Source organism: Poecilia latipinna, unplaced genomic scaffold (genome assembly GCF_001443285.1).
Source record: "Poecilia latipinna isolate Pla-1442-1.1 unplaced genomic scaffold, P_latipinna-1.0 Scaffold748, whole genome shotgun sequence".
Taxonomy (NCBI): domain Eukaryota; kingdom Metazoa; phylum Chordata; class Actinopteri; order Cyprinodontiformes; family Poeciliidae; genus Poecilia; species Poecilia latipinna.
This window is the reverse complement of record NW_015113364.1, coordinates 216,038-234,965: the sequence shown is the minus strand read 5'-3', so window position 1 is coordinate 234,965 and position 18,928 is coordinate 216,038. Positions and strand designations below refer to the sequence as shown.

At 39.6% G+C, this 18,928-nt stretch overlaps 1 protein-coding gene across 1 annotated transcript in view; it reads right to left on the bottom strand.

The window, feature by feature from the left end:
* Positions 1 to 1,807: 1,807 nt before the first annotated feature.
* The window catches only part of LOC106955576 (partitioning defective 3 homolog), a gene marked incomplete at its 5' end in the record, with an annotated part of 185,235 nt that continues 168,114 nt past the window's right edge, over positions 1,808 to 18,928 (bottom strand). The window contains 2 exons of the mRNA XM_015045839.1: positions 1,808 to 2,770; positions 14,928 to 15,047. Of these exons, the coding sequence (XP_014901325.1) occupies positions 2,464 to 2,770; positions 14,928 to 15,047 (427 nt within the window). The remainder of the gene's footprint in view (positions 2,771 to 14,927; positions 15,048 to 18,928) is intronic.

The following is an 18,928-nucleotide window of genomic DNA, read 5'->3' as shown; positions in this document are numbered from 1 at the left end:
TATTTTGTGTATATTTTATTCAAATTTTGTGCTTTATCCATAGGACCTGTTTTGTCCCTATTCTCAAGAAACACTGAGGTCTGTTGAGTAAAACATCTTCACCTGCACAAATTATGTTATTGCTGCAGATTCAAAAAAAGCAATAAAGTGTATGCAACAAAATATGAATGAGTTTTAACTCATGTTTGTTGTCGTGAGTGTTGGAAAGGTCGGAAATAATTGCAAATTCTGTTTTATGGGAGCTTTAAACTTGACAGTTCCATTAAGATCAATCTAGAAATGCAAATTGCTGTTTACGTTGGTTATGATAGGCAAGTGACGGGAGTTTTAAATCTGAATGTGCTTCTGGCTCCTTTTTCAAAACAGTAAATGGAAAAACAGAGGGAACCAAGAAGCAGTGGATATTATTGTATTTCAGACAAATACTGCAGGCAGGCACACAGCTGGGCTGGCATACATAAGATATGCAAAGCGAGAGGGGGTGCAAAACGAAAACCCAAGTGTCGTACACGTTGTGCATATTTGAAATCAAATTGCTACGTTCAGAAAAGTTAATCCTGTTCCTGCAAATAAGCTCCACATACAGCAATCAATACTCAAAGCTCACAGCCGAAACTAAACAGAAGCTTCTGCATATAATTAACATGAAACGCTAAGTTTTAATATGGAAATAAACCTGCAAATAGCTGATAGATCTGCATATTTAAGGTGCTTTCAAAACAGGTAAAATGAGAAATGCATTTGTTGCTAAAATATTCACCCCCCTTTTTGTCAGTAGGTAGATGGGCAAGTGTTGCCAAAGATGGGCACCAATGTCAGATTCAAATTAAATTAAAAAGCTCTTCATATAATTTTCCAAACCATCAATGTCCTTCCTCTTCACAATTATATGCTACTTTCTATAGGTCTATCACATAAAATCCTAATAAAATACGTTGAACTTTGTAGCTATTGTTGCAGACACATTATCATCTATATGAAGCTTTAAGGTTATAGTTTTATTGTTCTTGCAAGGCATGGAAAAAAAAAAGAATAAAGATGTAACATATGAAGCAAGATGCTACAAAAGAACATAAAGATAGATGTGGAAAGTTGTACTTCTCTGATGTTTTGTTTGTAAAACATAAAAGAAAACGCATTCTTTAATGAAAACCTTTTTGGTGAAAAGGAAAAGGAACTGGAAATACAAGCTCAGATCAAGACAATCATTGTAAGTTGGTACAGAGAAGATAGCGGATGCGGATCTTTGGCTTTTGGTGAAATACCAGGTAAGTCCCCATGTGGATTGATCTGGCTTCCAGGGGGAACACAAGGCCTTGTTATTCTATATTTACTGTCCCATCAGGGTTACAGAATGAAGATCCTTCCTCCTCAAATCTTCTTAAAAACATCCAGCAACTTATCCTGAGGTACTCTTTCCTGGTCACACACACATACACACAGTAACAGATTATTCCAACCACCGCCCAGCAGGAAAAGGTCACTGCACTGCCAAAGACACATGTCAGTCTCAGGAGGTGGGTATTATTCAATCTTCCAAAAGTTGGAAAGACCAGTAGTATCAATAAAAGCATCTTACGTCAACTCAGAAAGAGAAAATGGCATCAGGCTTTAAGAAGTTAACCTAATGAATGTTATAAGGTCGAGGGTAATTCGTTTTTCTCAAGTAAAAATGGAAAAAAATAAACTAAATTACAAGAAAGAATGTTCTGGGAAAACTTTCCTGACATGACCCGACAACTTCACAACTTACCGATTTGCCTGAAGCAGCCCTACAGCATCTGTTGCAGAAAGTTTTCCCCGACATTACACTCATCTCTCTTGCGCCTTCCAAACAGATTGGATTACCTCCAGCGCGAAGGCAAAACAGAGATCTGAAGCCTCTGAGCCTACAAACTGTGTAACGAGCTCTTAGTGGCTGCCGACTGACAGCGGGTAGTTTAAAATATTGGGTAATTTGCTATTGGAACAGAAAAGCAACTTTATGGTGTTGCAACCTTATAAACTGTAGATTTATTATTTTATTGACGTGGTGAAGCCGTCGGCTGCACATGCGCTCAAGGTAAAGACGTGTCTGTGCTACGAGACTCCAAGGAGATTACCTGTGATCCCGGCAAAATGGAAAAAAAAAAAAAGTGAGACGACGCTAGATAATATATTCCGCCATGAAGAATTACTGATAGGATTCTGATGTTCTTTTTACTTTGTTTCTGGATTTTACCAGCCTGCTCTGGGGAATGCCCTGTAGATAAAGCATGTGATAAAACGCTGTGTGAAATTCAGTGTTGATCTGTGAACCATGTCTCGTCTTTGCCAAGTAAAAGTGAACAAATTAACTCACACCACTGTCTATGCATAATAGATGAGATGTAAATCTCCCAGACTGATGCAAATCAGTAAGCTACGGAGGAGCAAGGCTGGTCGGTCTCATTCGGACGACCGGCGGGATCTGAATTGGGTTCCTTACCTGTCGGGAGCCGCGGGTCGTCCGTTGCGGTGCTTGTTGACCTGGGCGTACAGCGCCTCCAGAGGCGGTCCGTTACGCTGTGGGTTGACGGGGGATCGAGGACTCTGCGGGCTCTGAGGGAGGTGGTAGTGGTGGCCGTAGGGGTCGATGCTGCCGCTGTCCTGAGACGAGCCCAGCGACCCGATGCCGGCGTAGGTGTGCTCCTCATCCGAGCTGAAGGTGCGGCTGACGACGTCTTGGATCTCGGCGTATTCCCTCTCCTTCGCCTGCCGCTCCCGAATTTCCCGTGTCTTGGCCTGGATTCTGGAACGAACGTCAAATGACATGGATGTTTCAATTTACTTCTGATAAAGCACAAAACCTGAAGAAGATCCCCCCCAAAAAAGCGGAAAAGTATAGCCTACATTTACATTTGTCTCATTTACTCCAATACCCAAAGCTAAAGTATACCAAAATGAGTCGTTTTGTCTACAGTCAGTGCTATATGATGGGAAATATTTGTTGGTTGAAATAGCCGAGACACTCTGCACCTAAATTAAATAGGGAATCTTAAATATGGCTTAAACATTCTTATTAACAGATAGTTTCCATCCAATCTGACTGAGTTTTAGGGACAGACAGACACTAGGAGGTGCTAAAGCACCTGCCCCTTTTTTTTTTTTAATTTACAGTCTATAGTGTGTGGCCTAAGGTAGCATTTCTGGATGTAACAACCTATAATACCACCACCTCACATTTTTTGGAATATTGCCAGGCAAAAACAGACACATTCAGATTCTATGCACCACAAATCTAGAACAAACTTCCAGAAAACTTCAAAACAGCCGAAACACTGAGTTCCCTAAAATCAAGGCTCAAGACCCACCTGCTTAGAGTTGCTTTTGAAGCTGCATAATAAATGAGACATTGAGCATCACATTGAATATGTATTGATGATTCTGATGATGGCGCTTGTATTTTTTTTTATTTTTGGTTGTTTTGTTTATTTAGTTAATCAGTTCCAGTGTTATGTGTTCTTTTGAAAATAAAGTGCGTCTATCTATGGCAGGAAATCGCATGCATTATTAGTCATTTCCATTAAATCAGTGTCAAAAGGGCTTGAAACAATATTATCGTTTATCGCAATAATTTTTTAGAGAATTAATCGTCCAGCAAAAATTGTTATCGTGACAGGCCTAATAGTGACTGTTTGTTGTTTTTATGGCTTTTTATTTTGGTGTTTTTATGATGTAAAGGGTTTTGAAGTACACTGTTGCTGAAATGTGTTATGCAAATAAACGTGACTGATTGATTCTGTTCTGTTGAACATCACTAAACATCTGCATCAGCCTACAATTGGCCCTTGATTTAAAATGTACATGATGGGATGAAATAAATCTCACACCACTAAAGCAAATGGCAGTTGTATGTGGAGCACAATGTGCCCCTTTATTAACACTTGAGCACCTGCACCCCAAAGCTTCTGTGCCACAACATTGACTTTTTTACAATAAAGTATGGGAAAAGAAGTGTCAGTCTCAAAATGTAAACACTTCAAAAACACAGAATCTTACCAAGTATTTCTGGTCTAGTTTCTAGTGCAAATATCTTAGTACACTTGAAGTAAGACAAAACTAACTTTTCAGCAAGATATAGGAGCTTATTTTAAGTCAATAATTCCTTAATTTATGTGAAAAAGTGAAATAAACTGCCAATGGAATAAATACTTTTTAAATCAGTATTAGGGAATTATTGACCTAAAACAAGCTGAAAAGTTAATTGCAATTTAGTTTTGTTTTATTTCAAGCGTACTAAGTTATTTGCACTACAACTAGACCAAAAATACTTGGTGCGATTTTGTGTTTTTGCAATGCGCGTTCATACAAGTAAGCAAAGCGAGGCCTAGTGGTGATCAGTTCCTTAGAATTGCAAATAAGAGAAGGTGGGAAGGAAATCTCGTTTTCTTCTCTTCATGCCCCCTTCCATGTTGTTCCACCCATGGGAACCCTGCCACACAACACAGCCTTTCACAGACCTTTCCCGTCGCCCAGAACGGTTCCATGCGAACGCCCATCTGTCTGCAGCTAACAAGACTCACGCTGCATGTGTGCGAGCAGATCTGGCACTGCGGGAGGAGACGGAGAGGACAGTGGAGGGGAGAGAGAGAGATACAGAGAGAGGAGCGCCGAGGACAACCAAAAGGGGGCGACGAGGGGGCATCTAAACTTCCACTGTGGTGACCCCGGCAACAGCAGCCACCAAACCGTTCACTGGTTCCAGATGTTGGACGCACTACAATGGGGAACGCACTCATGCACGCACAGGCAGCCTCCTACTGCTAAAACTTCCCCGTTACCTCAGGTCACAGGTGACCTCTGACCTCCCCCCCTTGCTGCTCTTCGAAGATGATTGGCAGGTTTGGAGCACAGCACAATTCCCCCTGCAGGACTGGCTCTCCCAGGTCTGTGTGTTTTAATAACAGTAATCACATTTCAAACAATCACCATTTTTCAGTGCCAGATTAACCCAATTCCCACATCCTGTCCATAGGCGGCCGTGTTTACTCCTAACCGCCCGGAATCCTATTTTCTTGGTATTATCTGGAGAATGAGATTTGGAAGGCTGATGCAACGCTCCGAGGTGTGCTGTCATCTTTAGCGATGAGCTGAGCCGTTCTGTTTTTTCTTTTGAATATTTGAGAAGGTGGTGTAGTATAACAAATGATCAATTTAGATAGTTAAAAGTGGGGTGCTTTAATTTTGCTTTTCTTTATTTGGGAAAAAAAGCACAAGATATGACATAAAAAACCAAACTTTGCACAAGGTTTTCCACCTGCACAATGATGTCAGGTCTCTGTCGGGAATGATGTTACTGCAGGTTCACGTCACTCTCCTGGGATTTAAAGAGCCTCTGGTGTTTTATGGACTAATCAGATCCATGAAAAACAGTCTTGGTGACCTTAGGGTTGGAGTAATGGCTTTAAGCTAGAGATGAAATGTCCTTTCCAGGCTGGAGTCTGACATGAAAAAAGTCAATAAACAGGCTTGGCAAAACTAGCAAAACTGTAAGTCATGTGGCCGTCAAATGTCATTGTTTTATTTGGATCCAGTTTGTGTTAAATAGTTTAAACATTCAGTATTTTGCTCTGCATGTTTGAAGGGAAATATTTCACTGGTATAAGGGAGAGTAATAAAAGAGCATAACTGGGTGACTGAGTGGCATATCTCAGACATCACCGTTCAGCAGGTAGAAAGGTATGCAGCACTATGTTTTAAGACTGATATTTATTTATAATTAAAATTATGCAGTTTTTGTACACATTTTTTTTTGTAGAATTGACAACCAAGTTGTACTTTTTGAAACGCAAACATTGTGATCTTGTTCTACGCTACCGTATTACCAAATACTTACCAAAATGCTTTTGAAAAAAAAAAAAAAAAAAAAAAAAGACATCAAACAATAAAGTTGTTCTAGAAGCAGAACAAGAGTGCCAGAATGCATGGACCACTTTTCCGCTCATTAGCCTCAAACCTCAACACGCCTGCTAACAGCGTTTTACTTCAGCAACCTGTAACAGCTTCACCGCCAACTCCTCTCCTCCCCCCACTTTCTCCTCAGAGACCACCCCTGTTCTCCACCACATATACTCCATTAGCCAATTAATGGCCCAGTATGTTAACACCCAGGAAAGTCTGGCCCACACCAAACACATTATTACTGTACAATCCCAATTACCTGCCTGTCTTCTTTCTCCTCCTCTAACCACAGCCCACATTTAGCAAAGAAAGCAATGTAGTTTCAAAACTAACCCTGCAAGGGAGATAATGGGACAGTAAAGTATCCAACTGCAGGCTTGCTTTGGGTTATTTAATCAAATTGATGAAAAAAAAAAAAGAGAGAGTAAGTTTCTAGTTCAGCTCCAGCATTTCAAGTGTTTGAACTTTGAACAAGAGGAAAAATTGCATTAAGTTTTAAGCTTTCATGACTTTGTATTGGAATGACATTTCCTCTTGGTAAATAGACTGTCTAGACAGTCTAATGCTAAGGCAACCAGGGCAGTACAAGTTCAGCCTCTAATTTACTGACTAAACATTTCTTCAAGAAGATTGTGACATGTAGATGACACCCTGCTTCTCTTTTTCCAACATATCCATATCAACTAAATAAATCATTTAGAACGCGACTAGTGTGAAGGACCATGTCAAGCTATCAGAGTGTTGGTGAAACGTCGACATGCACTCACAAAGGAAAGAAATGTCTTGCTCATTTTATCCTTTCAAGATGCATTTGAGCATGGCCAGGCAAAAAACAACTTCAACAAATTTGATAAATGAAAATTTCTCACACAAGCTGGACTTGATTAAAGGAGCTGAAGTTGGGGTCATATTGCTTAAGCTTAGAGTTAACTGAATGTTAAATTAAGCAAGAAATAGACCCCAAACACTCACCATGTAGGAAAGACATTAAACATAAATTCACTCTAAAGCCTTGACCTCAACTGGACTTAAAACTCCTGGACTACGGTTAAAAGCCGCATCCATGACAAGAAACCAACCAACTTATTAAAACTATAGTTTCTGAATTTAAGGTTAGTCAATAGACAGTAACAGTAATGCGGGTGGAGTATTACTGCCAACAAAAAGCATCAAGAATATATACTCTCCAAGAAATACATACCTAAATATTAATCCATGTCTGGATGATAGAAAACCCACAAAAGAAAATCCAAACTTGAGCACTTAAATTATTTGACTTAAAATTCATTGTTTTTTGTTTAAAATATCTGATTAAAAGCCACAAAAATTATATTAAAGGGGCATCATGTATTGTCCAGGCACATAGTGCCATTTTAGAGCACAATCATGTAACTATGTTAACTTCAGTTGTTAAAAAAAAATGCTGTATGTATGAAATATGACTCATAAGAAATTTGACTCTGATTTCACGGTTTGAAATTGGGCCTCTAATGCTTTAAGAAACTCCTGCTCTTTCTGAAACTCCACTTTAGGGAAGCCATTATAACATCTGTCCTCTATTAACTGTTTAGCAACATTTTACCAGTGTTGCACTGGGAAGTAGCTCCTACAATGAGCTCAGCTGAAGCCCAGTTCCACCAGGTGTTTGCTAATTGCTGCTGGCTAGTCTGAAGGAGCTGATCGGGGGAGTCATGAGGGAGGGCTTCTTTATGAGGCTGAAACTCGGAAGCTTGGAAATGCAGCTCTGAGGAAGCGTTGCATGTAGAAGGTGGAGCTAGGTCCACCCAGGTGATTTACACAGCTGAATGGTTGCCATGGAAATTAAAAGATTTCTCAAACATTCACAAAAGAATCAAGGCTATGTTTTTGATGAGGAAATAACATTATAATTTGATGTAAAGTTCAATAAAGTCAAGCTTACATAATGCCTCTATATTGCCTATTAATGCCTGTTTATGAAACCTTCTTACTGGCGCTGTGCTGCAGAAACAGACCTTAAATCTTTTTTTTAAGGTCTCTCTGTCTTAATTAAATGCCAATTCTGAGCAAACAGAAGCAATGTTTTGACGTAGCGAAGCCAGCGAGCTCCATCGCCGTATTTCTGTCAGTGTTTCATCCACGCTAAGCGACAAGAGTGAAAAGGGAATGTCGCCTTTATTTCTTATTCATTCTCAAGTCAGCATACTTAGCAGTTTGAAGGCATGCCTCTCCGGCATGGATTGTTTCGGCAGATGAAACAGAATGTATTTGCTCTCGTACTCTTAAATTGACATTTGTGAAATAGATTTTTATTTGCAGTATGCCTTCATCATAACATGCTCGCGGTATTCCGAAGTGCAGGTGGAGGGCAGAATGAAGCTGAATCTCATCAAAGGATGGCAAATGGCTCCGCACGCAGCCGCCTGTGCAGAATCACAAATCTCGAGCGGCCCATCTCGGCGTCGAAACTGGGCTCGTAACGCAATCACGGAGATAATTGTTCTGTTTTCTGGTGTTAATAATCATATTAACTTCCTGTAGGTATCAATATAATTACAAATCTCGTCACTCTTCTCAATCAGCCGGTTAGACCTTTCTCTGAACTCACTGTGCAAATGAGATGCAGACGCCAAGTTCGAAAATAATGAGATAGTTTGACAAAGTGGAACAGTATCACTGGTCGCAAAAAGAGTGAAAAAAAAAAAAATGCGTTCCCCGAGGCAGATTGCTTCTTCATTCTTTTGGTAATTAGAAAAGCAAATTCTCATCCCTAATCGAGGTTTGTTTTGTTTTGTTGTCCTTTCTTCTTAAAAGCAAATTGTGCTGACTAGTTCAGAAAAAGGGGTCAGGTTGTGTTTGCCTGGAGTCAGTTTGAAGTCTATTAAGAAACAAGAGGAAGTCTCTTTCTTGGAATAAAAAAAAAAAAAAAGAAAAACAATGATGAGTTCTGCTGTAGTCCAGGCAGGGGTAACAAAAGGAGTGGCAGAGGACTGCTGGCCGCTGATTAGAAGCCAAGCAGAGCCAAGCAGATAACAGAGAATGGACATCATAATCAGCCGCTTCAGAGAAAGAGAAAATGGTGCTCAGCTCAGGCAGAAAATGGAGACGGAACAATGTCACATTTCTTTCTTTTTTCTTTTTCTTTCTTTTTTTTTGTCCAATCACTTTGGACAGAAAAATTAAATTTCAGGACTGGAATGTGCAGAGATAAGCCAGAGACTGATAGAAGCCCGGCCAACGCTACGCCGCCTGTGTGTCTTTCATCCTTTCTCTTCACCCTGATGTTACTGGATGAATAAGTCAGGCTGTCGCTACGGATGCAATCATGGAACTTGTTGAATCCATTGGCCTCCCAACATGAGCCAGTCAGATAAAAGTGTTATGGGTGCTGTCCGCAGACTAAAGAGAACCAGAAAACTGGCTTGCTCTGCAGAGACAAGCTACACCCCAAAGGGTACACACCAGCCATGTTTTAGTCTGCTTTAATCAAACTCCAGTTTGTTTGCGTAGCAAGTCTAGCTTGTTTGGGGAGGTGTGAATGTCTGATAAAACTTTGGTCCACCTAAAAAACCTAGGTCTCGGTGCGGTTGAAGTGAACTCTGGTGCAGTTCAAATACGAAGGTAAGGTCATTTTATTTATATAGCACATTTTCAACAACAGGGCAATTCAAAGTGCTTTACATGAATTAGAAAGAAATACAAACAAAGCAACCAACCAAAAGAAAGACAAAAAGGTAAAAGTACAGAACAATGTATTGGTTCCCCATGTTTAATAAGAATAAGAATAAGCAGTCCATAATTTATAAACTAGTAGGGGTTTATCTGCATCCTTGACCTGATAAAACTAAATGTTGGTTCTCCATGTTTGATTCTATAAATCAAATGTAGATGGTACTTTCTAAGTTTGTTCTAGATTTGTAATCTAACATGATTTTCTCCTGGTCTTGCTCTGATATTAAAATGTTTAATGCTAGATGTTGATCCAAGGTAATGAATAGCCTCTCTAGATAAACTAACAGGAGTTTCTCTGGATTCCAGGTCTGTTTTAATTCCTGTTCTGGGAAGTATATAAACTAAATGTTCCTGTTCTGGGTTGCTGTATAAGTACTCCACAATTTGTTTTGGTTGTATTTACCGAAAGCATGCCAGAGACCATCCCAAAAGCAGGAAATGAACTATAGCGAAAGGCATTCTGGGTAAATACAACCAAAACAAACACGTCTCGCATTAGCAGGAGAAATAGCTTGTGATCTTTTGACAAAAGAGGCCAAAAGACCAGAGACAAATTTTACAGTTGCTAAATTATCACTCAATTTCTGTTAACATTTCGTGAAGAAGGAAGTTGCGCTCTGTGTCGTCTCTTGTTTCTTTTTGGTAGTTCTTGGTGCAGCGCCACCACAGGCGACAGTGTAAACACAGTTTACTACAGTGCCGTGTGGACACGAACCGCACCAGCTGCAAACATAACAGATGTTGCCATTTTGGCTTGATGTTGAACAAGAACAACAGGTTCTTGCTGTATTTGTGTGGTTTCTCTCTGGGTACTCCGGCTTCCTCCCACAGCATAAACACATTCTCTGTTTGGGTTTGTTTTGGCCGTTTATCTTTTGTGTCTCAGGGTTATGCCCTTGTTACCAAAGACTGATGGGTACTGGCACCAACACTCACGTAACCCTATAAAGACTGAGCAAAAATGGATTGTTGGATAATCAACTTTTACTCTTTATTAGCCTAAATGTTAGACATTACAACCTGCCCCTATTGTGCTTAATCAACCTACCCCTGTCCTACCAACCTAAATTGAGTTGTTTGTACAGTGTAGTGCTCTATCCGTCCTGGTGCAGGTTAGGATGCTTTTTAATGAGACATGAAATAACGAAGCACAGCAGCTTTGTAAAACACTGCCAAATTTGACTAAAATTCTGCAGGGAACCACTTATTTTGGCAGTGATGCAACACAGCTTAGCTCCAGCAGCGATGTCAACGTTTTATGTACTCTCATCTCCATCACTTAGAGCTCAGAAGACACTGAAAGGATATTAATTTGGATCCCACCTAACCTAAAATAAATGGATTGTGTCTGTGAGCCTCGCAGGCCAAACCATCAATTACAAGAATCATAGAAGGGTCAAAGTTTTAAATATAAGATCATCGCTTCCTTATTATAGCAAACCTTTTATAAAGTAATCTGCTTCACCTCTTCACTGGCTGCTATTTTTAATCACTTAAAGCACTTGTCAGAACTGTCTGCTCGGATTAATGATCACTAATGTCGGCTGAGCAGACACTTTGGGTTCACAGCTGTGGGTAGTGCTCCGACGCAGCGTCGTCATAAGCCTGAATTGATGAGCTCAATCATTTCCTAAAGGCACTCAGAAATGTCCGGTCTCCATTTCAGGAAAAAAAAAAAAAAAGAAAGCTCAATCAACTCAGATGACTTTTGTGGACAACTATGACTGAGAAATTTATCACAGCAGAAGAGCGAAACAGCGATGTCACCAAAGAACGCAAGCGGTAATGGACGTCTGAGCCGTCACGGTGCCAAACCTTAAGGCTTTGGACATTGGTTTTATGGTACATTGGTCTATTATTAAAAACCGCAATTTCCCATAGGATTTCCTTTCCATTAGCAGAGGGTCAGTCTTTGCAGAAGAAACATGGAAGAGCTCAGAGATGCAGAACGGACATAAAGCAGGACAGAGTGAGAATCTGTTCAAGACAAATCAGCAGTAATGTGTGACAGAAGTGATAAAAGAATGAAGAATATAACCGGTACAGTGTTTATTCAATGCTTTGAAAAGGATTCATTACTTTTGAACATTGTGTCACATCACAGAAACAAGCACCAGTGTACATTATTGGAATTTTATGGGATAAACCAACTTAAAGTAGAGGATAAATAGAAGAAACACATTTGAATTTAGTACCTCTGAGTTAATATTTGGTTTTACTAACTTAACATGGATTATGTTGGAGTGTTTTCATACCAGTTTTGTACATCTAGAAACTGAAATTGTTGGACATTTTTCTTAACAAAATAGTTTAAAGGTCAGATTAGTTGGGGTGCGTGTGAACATAAACCTCCAAGGTTTGCCTCTTATCCTCTAGTGCCGGTCCAGACTCTTACCACACAGATGAGCGGTCATCTGAAGCACTTCATTGTCGCTCTGGCTGAATGTTTGTTGTCGTTGTCCTGCTGAAGGTGAACATTTGCCACAGTCTAGTAGCTTTTACGCAACAGGTTCATAACTTTTAGCCAAAAGGTTCACCAAAATTATATATACATCTTTAAGTTTTTTTTTTACACATTTTGATTCCATTTTGTCCACATTTTTACATTCAGATCTGTTCAACAATTGCAAAAAGAGTCTTTTGTGCATTTTCCTTGTCTAAAAATTAATTTTGGGTGTATAATCTACTAGAATGATTGTTACCTCATCATCCCATTGAAAACAGCTACACATAGCTATGTTTATTGGATGTACTAAGGTCTCCTTTGGACTTGATTTATTTAGTTTTATTTGTTGTCAAATTCAACCAAAGTCTCCCTTTATTTTAATTTTAGGAGTATTTATTTAACATTCTCATCAGGGAAAACCTAAATGAAGCAATTTTACTGGAGGCCCACATTTTAACATTATTGATAAAAATCCCATGATGCAGCAAAGTATTCTTCGTGACGCATTTTGCCCACATGCCTCACGTTGGACAGCCCTGCTTTAGCAAATCTTCCAGGATGCCCTGTGTTTAGCTCCATCAGCTTTGGCCAAATCCTCAGTTCTTGCTGAATAAAATTAGTTCTATATGCAGCCACCACCATGCTTCAAAGTGGGGATGGTGTGTTCAGGAAAAAGTGTAGTGACTGCTTTCTACTAAATGTAGCAGTAAGCCAAGAACTTTTTCATCTCCTTGTCTGGATAGAGAACTTTCTTCCACATCTTCGTCATGATCCCTAGATGACTTGAAGCAAATTATAAATAAAAGCTGTTATAATTTTTTTTTTTCCCAACAACGGCTTTCTAGTCCTTCGTTTCCATTAAATGTGCTCGACTGAGGATGTTTCCTCAGCAGATTTTGTAGTGAATCGCTGCTGCTACCTCGGCGTTGCTATGAGCCTCCTGGCTTCTTTTATGATTTATGTTTATTCCATTAGGCCTTTCAGTTTAAGTGTACAGCACTGCCCTGGTAGGTTTGTACTGTGAATTTACATTTTAAGAAGGGGAGGACTGCATTTACTAGATAGGTTACTTCTAAAGGAGTGGATGCGATACATGAGCATCGGAGCACAGAGAGGTGAAAATAAATGCAGACTTTAGCTGTAAAAACCGTCATTTTCCTCCCACTTCACAATCATGAGCTGCTTTGTGCTGTTCCGTCACATTTAATCCCAATAAGGGTTTGAGGTTAACAGAATGTAAAAAAAAAAATATATATATATATAAAAAATGGTTCAATGGCACCGAACATTATCTCATGCCCACTGTGTTTTTGTATCGATTCTTGCTGTTTGGGAGCCGTTCAAAAGGAGATGGGTCTGGATGGGGAAAAAACAGGCCTGCTGGTTTCCAAAGCTCACTGAAAGAAACAGGCCAGGCCCACAGCCAGAGAGGTTCGCGGTCTGAATGGATCGGACCTTCACTGCAAATCACAGTTCAATACCACGAAGCGACGTGGTGCAGTTATTTGAGTAAAACCTCCAGATGTTCCATTCAGCAGGGAAGACGGGCTTTGTGACAGTTCAGGCTCTCTCTCCCTCTGCATGTGTGTGTGAGTGGGTGTGTGTCTGTGCATTACGTTCTCAACAACCATCCATCCTTTTTCTCCCATCACTGTAAGAGGGCGCGCTATCAAGCTCCATTGTTTCTATTCAATTAGCCGTCATTACCAACGGCAGTTTGATTACTGAGTTCATTTGGCTGGTGGAGAACAACGGAGGCGGCAAGCTGCCTTTTCATTCGTCCCGCCGCCGATGGCGGGACGAATGAAAACCTAAATGAAGCTATTTTACTGGCGAGAGTTACATGTTGGTGAGGAGCGGGGTCACATCCCGATACGTCCACAATACGATCAGAAGACACAAAACCGCAAGGATGGGATCAAGAGAAACAGTGTGTTCTTTGGAGACCAACAACCTTCGTTGATGCTTGTTAATCGTTAATCACCAAACAATAAGACTGAATTCACAGGACTGACACTAAGAGCTGAGATAGGCATGGGCCACTCCACTCCACAACCGTTTCATTCAATGTGCTGCTGAAATGGAAAGACACGTCTTGAATATTGGCAAACTGTCCACGCCTGTCCAGCTTAGGAATGTAGGACTGTGTTTTAAATAACAGCAATTTAAGCTGAAACACTGAAACAGATAGAAAAATTTACTTTTGTTATTCAGTCATAAAAACAAAGAAAAGAGAAAATTCAGAGTATTGGAAAAAAACAGGAATACCATCACAAGTTTGAATCATTTCTGTACAAACCTGAGAATGTTTGAATATTTAGCTTTTCGTGTGACTCACTAATGTTCAGTTTTATAAGCAGCCGTTTCTGAGAACTGCTCCACATCTGTTTTTCATGGAGTCAACTCCTGGTTCTTGTGAACAGGTATTCCAACCCACAATCCTCCAGAATTCCTCTGAGTTTCTTGGTTTGTGATGCAGAAACAGTGTGTTTTTTTTTCCCAGTAAACCCAAACAATTTCTATTAGACTACAGTCTAAAAACTGGCATGCCCACTCCAAAATGTCAATCTTATACATCTGGAAACAAGACGGTGTGTTTGGGATTGTCAGGGCGTTTTCCTCTTCTGCATATGACAATATGACTTCTTTAAGTATTTTCAGATCCATGATCCCTGACAGGGATCAATACAAGTTCATTAATTTTATTGATCAACAAACGATTAATTGATGTGCGGCCATTTTTTTTTAAAACCTGATGTTTCTCTTGAACTTCTATTTGTTTGAGTAAACTCTTCCAGCATCATTTTTTGGGGGGGCGGCCATTAGCTAGTTCAGTATCTGCGCTTACCTTTGCTGTTCCTGCTTCATTTGGATGGTTTCATCTTCATATCCTTGCCTATCTTCAGCTTTCGATCTTCTTGAGCTCTTTCTCTCCACCTTGTCCTCGTCCTTCTTGCCCTTTCCAAACCTAGAAAAAGAAAAGAAGACTCAGAATCGGATTTATGGGTCAAGGAATCACAGTGAACACACTTTAAGTGTAACTGTAGAAACTTTAGACCAGTTAGTTAAGGCTAGCTAACTAGTAAGGCTGAAAGGTGTTCGTTTTATTCGTCAGACTCAGAAAAGAAACTGTCACTGTAGTGGCTCTGTTTTGCAGATCACACTCTGTATCACCAACCTGAAGGACGGAGGAGGAAGCATGCAGTGTTTTCCAACACAGTATAAATATATTTATGAGGGCAATCTATTTCACTTTATCAGGGAAGTTCAGGTAAAACATTTTGTTGAAAATTAAAGTGTCAAACTGTCAGGGTGTGCAGGCTGTGTTTGTATTGTGAAGACAATCTCGGAGGGCACCAATTCAATACTGAAATAATAATGTGCCTATTCAATATAAAGAGAATCAGAATGCCTCAAGTCGCATAAAGATAACAAAACAGTGATTTTTCCTTTCTTTCTGCACTCCATTTAGTAAAAAAAAAAGTGTGTGTGTTATCAGTAGAAACTTAAGCATAAATAGTACAAACGGTCAAAGTCAGCTTTTCAACAGAAAAGATAAGCTATTTTTTTTTCTTCCTGAGCTTCACCGAGTGATGGGAGCTGTGACAACTCGTGATTTAGACTCAAGCAGGAAGAACAAAATATTTTTGCATCCTGGCAAACTGTAGGGGAAGGAAACTGGCTGCAAACTTTTTACGTTTTAATGAGAAGAACTTGTGATAGGTTGATAGAAAACGGAGGAGAAGGCAAAGTGAGTGGTTTTAATGATTCTCGTGGTAGGAAATTGTTCAGCTCCGGTGGATCTGTGGTCATGATATACATGTCACGGTGAGACGTGTTAGCAAAACTTGACATGGTGGCTGGTCGCCAGGTTCTCACGCATATCAGGAGAGATTTTCACCTACTTCTGTTTACAAAAACTATGAAACCTTTAAGTTGTACTTCTACAGCTCAGTCCACACACTGAGTATAAGACTGAGGCCTATGCTGGCTAGGCCACTCAATGAGGTTACTGGACTTGTTTGTTGCATTGCTATGTTTTGCATTATCAAAGTTAAATATCCATCCAGTACTGATCTTTAGACTTCTGGGTAAAGGAAGAAGTTTATGTTACATGACCTCGATGGTAAACTCCTCCTGTCAAACAGACAAACTACTGTAACGTTTCACCCAAATGGCGTTTATTGGTGAAATGTCTCTTGATCCAAACATGGTTGCTCAAATTAGTGCAAACTGGGTCTCATCTCACCACATCTCCAGTCTGTTCTGAATTATTTAAATGTTCACTGCACTCACTAAGCAGCTTTATTTCACCACTAAATACCTTGTTTTTTTTTTATTTTTAGCCTAGGAATGAGTCTAAAAATACACAACACATAAGCTATAAGTGCACTCGCTGTTAAGTGAAATGTAGGACAATGTGACATAGTTATAGAATTAACCAAACACTCCAATGGAAATAACCCGATACAGTCATCTTCAACGTTTATGGGATAGCTGTGTAGACGGGCAAAAAACGGTAATGCTTCAGTGTGTTAAATTTGAAAAGGACCCAACAGTCTCCACACGTCTCAGGTTTTCAGCGAATTGGTTTGAGAGCTGAGGAGGGTTGAAACTAAATGTGTCCTGCCCTCTGATGACCTGTAAGGATCTAAGAGGGTCAAACCTGCAGAGTGACTCGGACGTATTTAGGTCCTTTGTTGTTCTGTACCTTGTAGAACCATTGCAACCTTTTAAAACAAATCTTTCACAGCAAAAACAGCAAGCAAAAAAACAACAACTGATATATGATCCATTGTCTTGGTACTGCTCAGTGTTGCAGAAGCTTTATAGATAAGATGTGGCTGTATGTAGACTTCCTGCAGAGATCAGTCAAGAAAGCATCATACTAAATAAAACTATGTTCCGGTTTTGTGCATCCTGTTTCGACCTAGATCTCTGCCAGTTAGGTGCTGACCTCTAACCTCACATAATTGAGACCAAAAACTATCAATTATTTAAGTTTGGCTTCTTAAAATTATTCTGGAGAAAATACAGAATAAATGCAGAAACATTATGTGGTCTCATAATGACATAAATATAATTGTGTGTGTCATCAGCATACGTATGCAAACTGATATTGTGATCCGTAATCTGAGGTACGAGGATCGTACAGATATTGAGTCAAAGTGGCTCAAAAAGGGAGCCTTGAGGAACCCCAAATGTAATCTTTGTTCACTCAGATTTTTAATCAAGAAATGACAGGGTTTTAAGCTAAATTAGCAGAGTGCTAGACAATGCCGTCCACTTTTCGAGTCTGTGAATCACCACATCATGATAAAGTTCCATTTGTATAATGTTCATAAGTACTTCCACTTAAATCTGATAGAAAATGCACTACTGACTACAGTTTGTCTTCTCAGTTGTGCTAGCTTCACACAGTCTACCTGATCAGAAGGAAGTTTTGAGATAATCTTCGGCAGAGACTGTGAATGTCACTGGCAGCATATCAATTAAAAGTAAAACAGGGTTTGCTGCTGCTAGCTGTTTGTTGGGGGAGCAGCATCACAGCCAGAGAAACCCACAGACTGTCGAAATGAGGTCATTTCATAAAAGTATTTGAGAACTTTAAGGACAAAGCAGTAGCAGGAAAGGGTGCAGGCATGAGAGCAGGTGGCCACAAGTGGCAAAAAATCCAATAAATATAATCACTGACAAAGATCTGGGTTTTATTGAGCGTTTTTGTTCCACAATGTGCCTCAATGCGCTTTATGTACAGACATTGATTATGATGTTTCACATGGGTTTTTTTTTTTTTTTGGAGTAGTCCCGCTCAATTTTAAGACTGTGAAAGCACTAAGCTCTGCAGTCTCCAGTCCCTGCGGTGGTTAGCTCCAGGTTTATTTTTACCTTCTTCGCAGCAAAGCTTTTCTTGACAGTTTGCAAACTTTCTCTGAAAGCTGAAAAATTACATCAGACAAGATTTGACTTTTAGGCGATGGAAGCAGATATATTCATGGAAAGGGAGGCTGCTTCCCTAATGAATGTTTTTCTTTTCTTTTTTTTTTTTTTTAGTCCTACTTTACATTAAAACAACATGGAACTTGCAAACGGGTTTGGAAGAAACCTATTTGGAATTCCAATGTTTTCTCATTTGCCGCTTTCTTTGCGAAAGCAACGTGTTGCCACCTGTGGTACAGATCATCCGTTCAGATGTCATCAGATTATTTCATAAACAGTAATCTCTTACTAACACAGCCATGTTCGGTAAATTAGAATATGTGTTCAGATGAGAATATTTTGTCAGAATAAAAATATATATTTTTTAAATTGGCAACCTCTAACCAGGTATTAAACAAAGTGGTCATTACGGATACATTTTAAAATGTGCTTTTTATTGGTCTTTTGCAATATTCTCATTTTAAATGTCTTTTTTTTCATTAACTGTAAGTGGAAAATCTGTCTGCGTGTGGTAATGTGGATAATGTGCTTCACTTGGTGATAAAGCTGAAAAAATATCAAAAATACTGTAATTTATTGAATATGTCTGCTTACAGAAGATGACAAATACCTTGCTTGAATGAAGTTTATTAACATTCTGGTGAAATTTTGCTTTTATCTTTTATTTTAGAATTGCCATTCTTCCTCTGAAAGCACAATGAAACCTTACGGGAGCAGAAACTTTAAATCAACTTTTCCTTCCTTTTTTCGTCTGGATCGACGTTAATAAAGTGAGAGATGTCTTTATTGCGAAACATATTAACGGATTAAGCTGAGCAAGACCTTGGGCATGCAGCAGCTCCATATGAAAGGCTATTCCCACATCTATTGTGTCCTGAAAGAGGAACAGATCAAAGCACGAGACCAGGA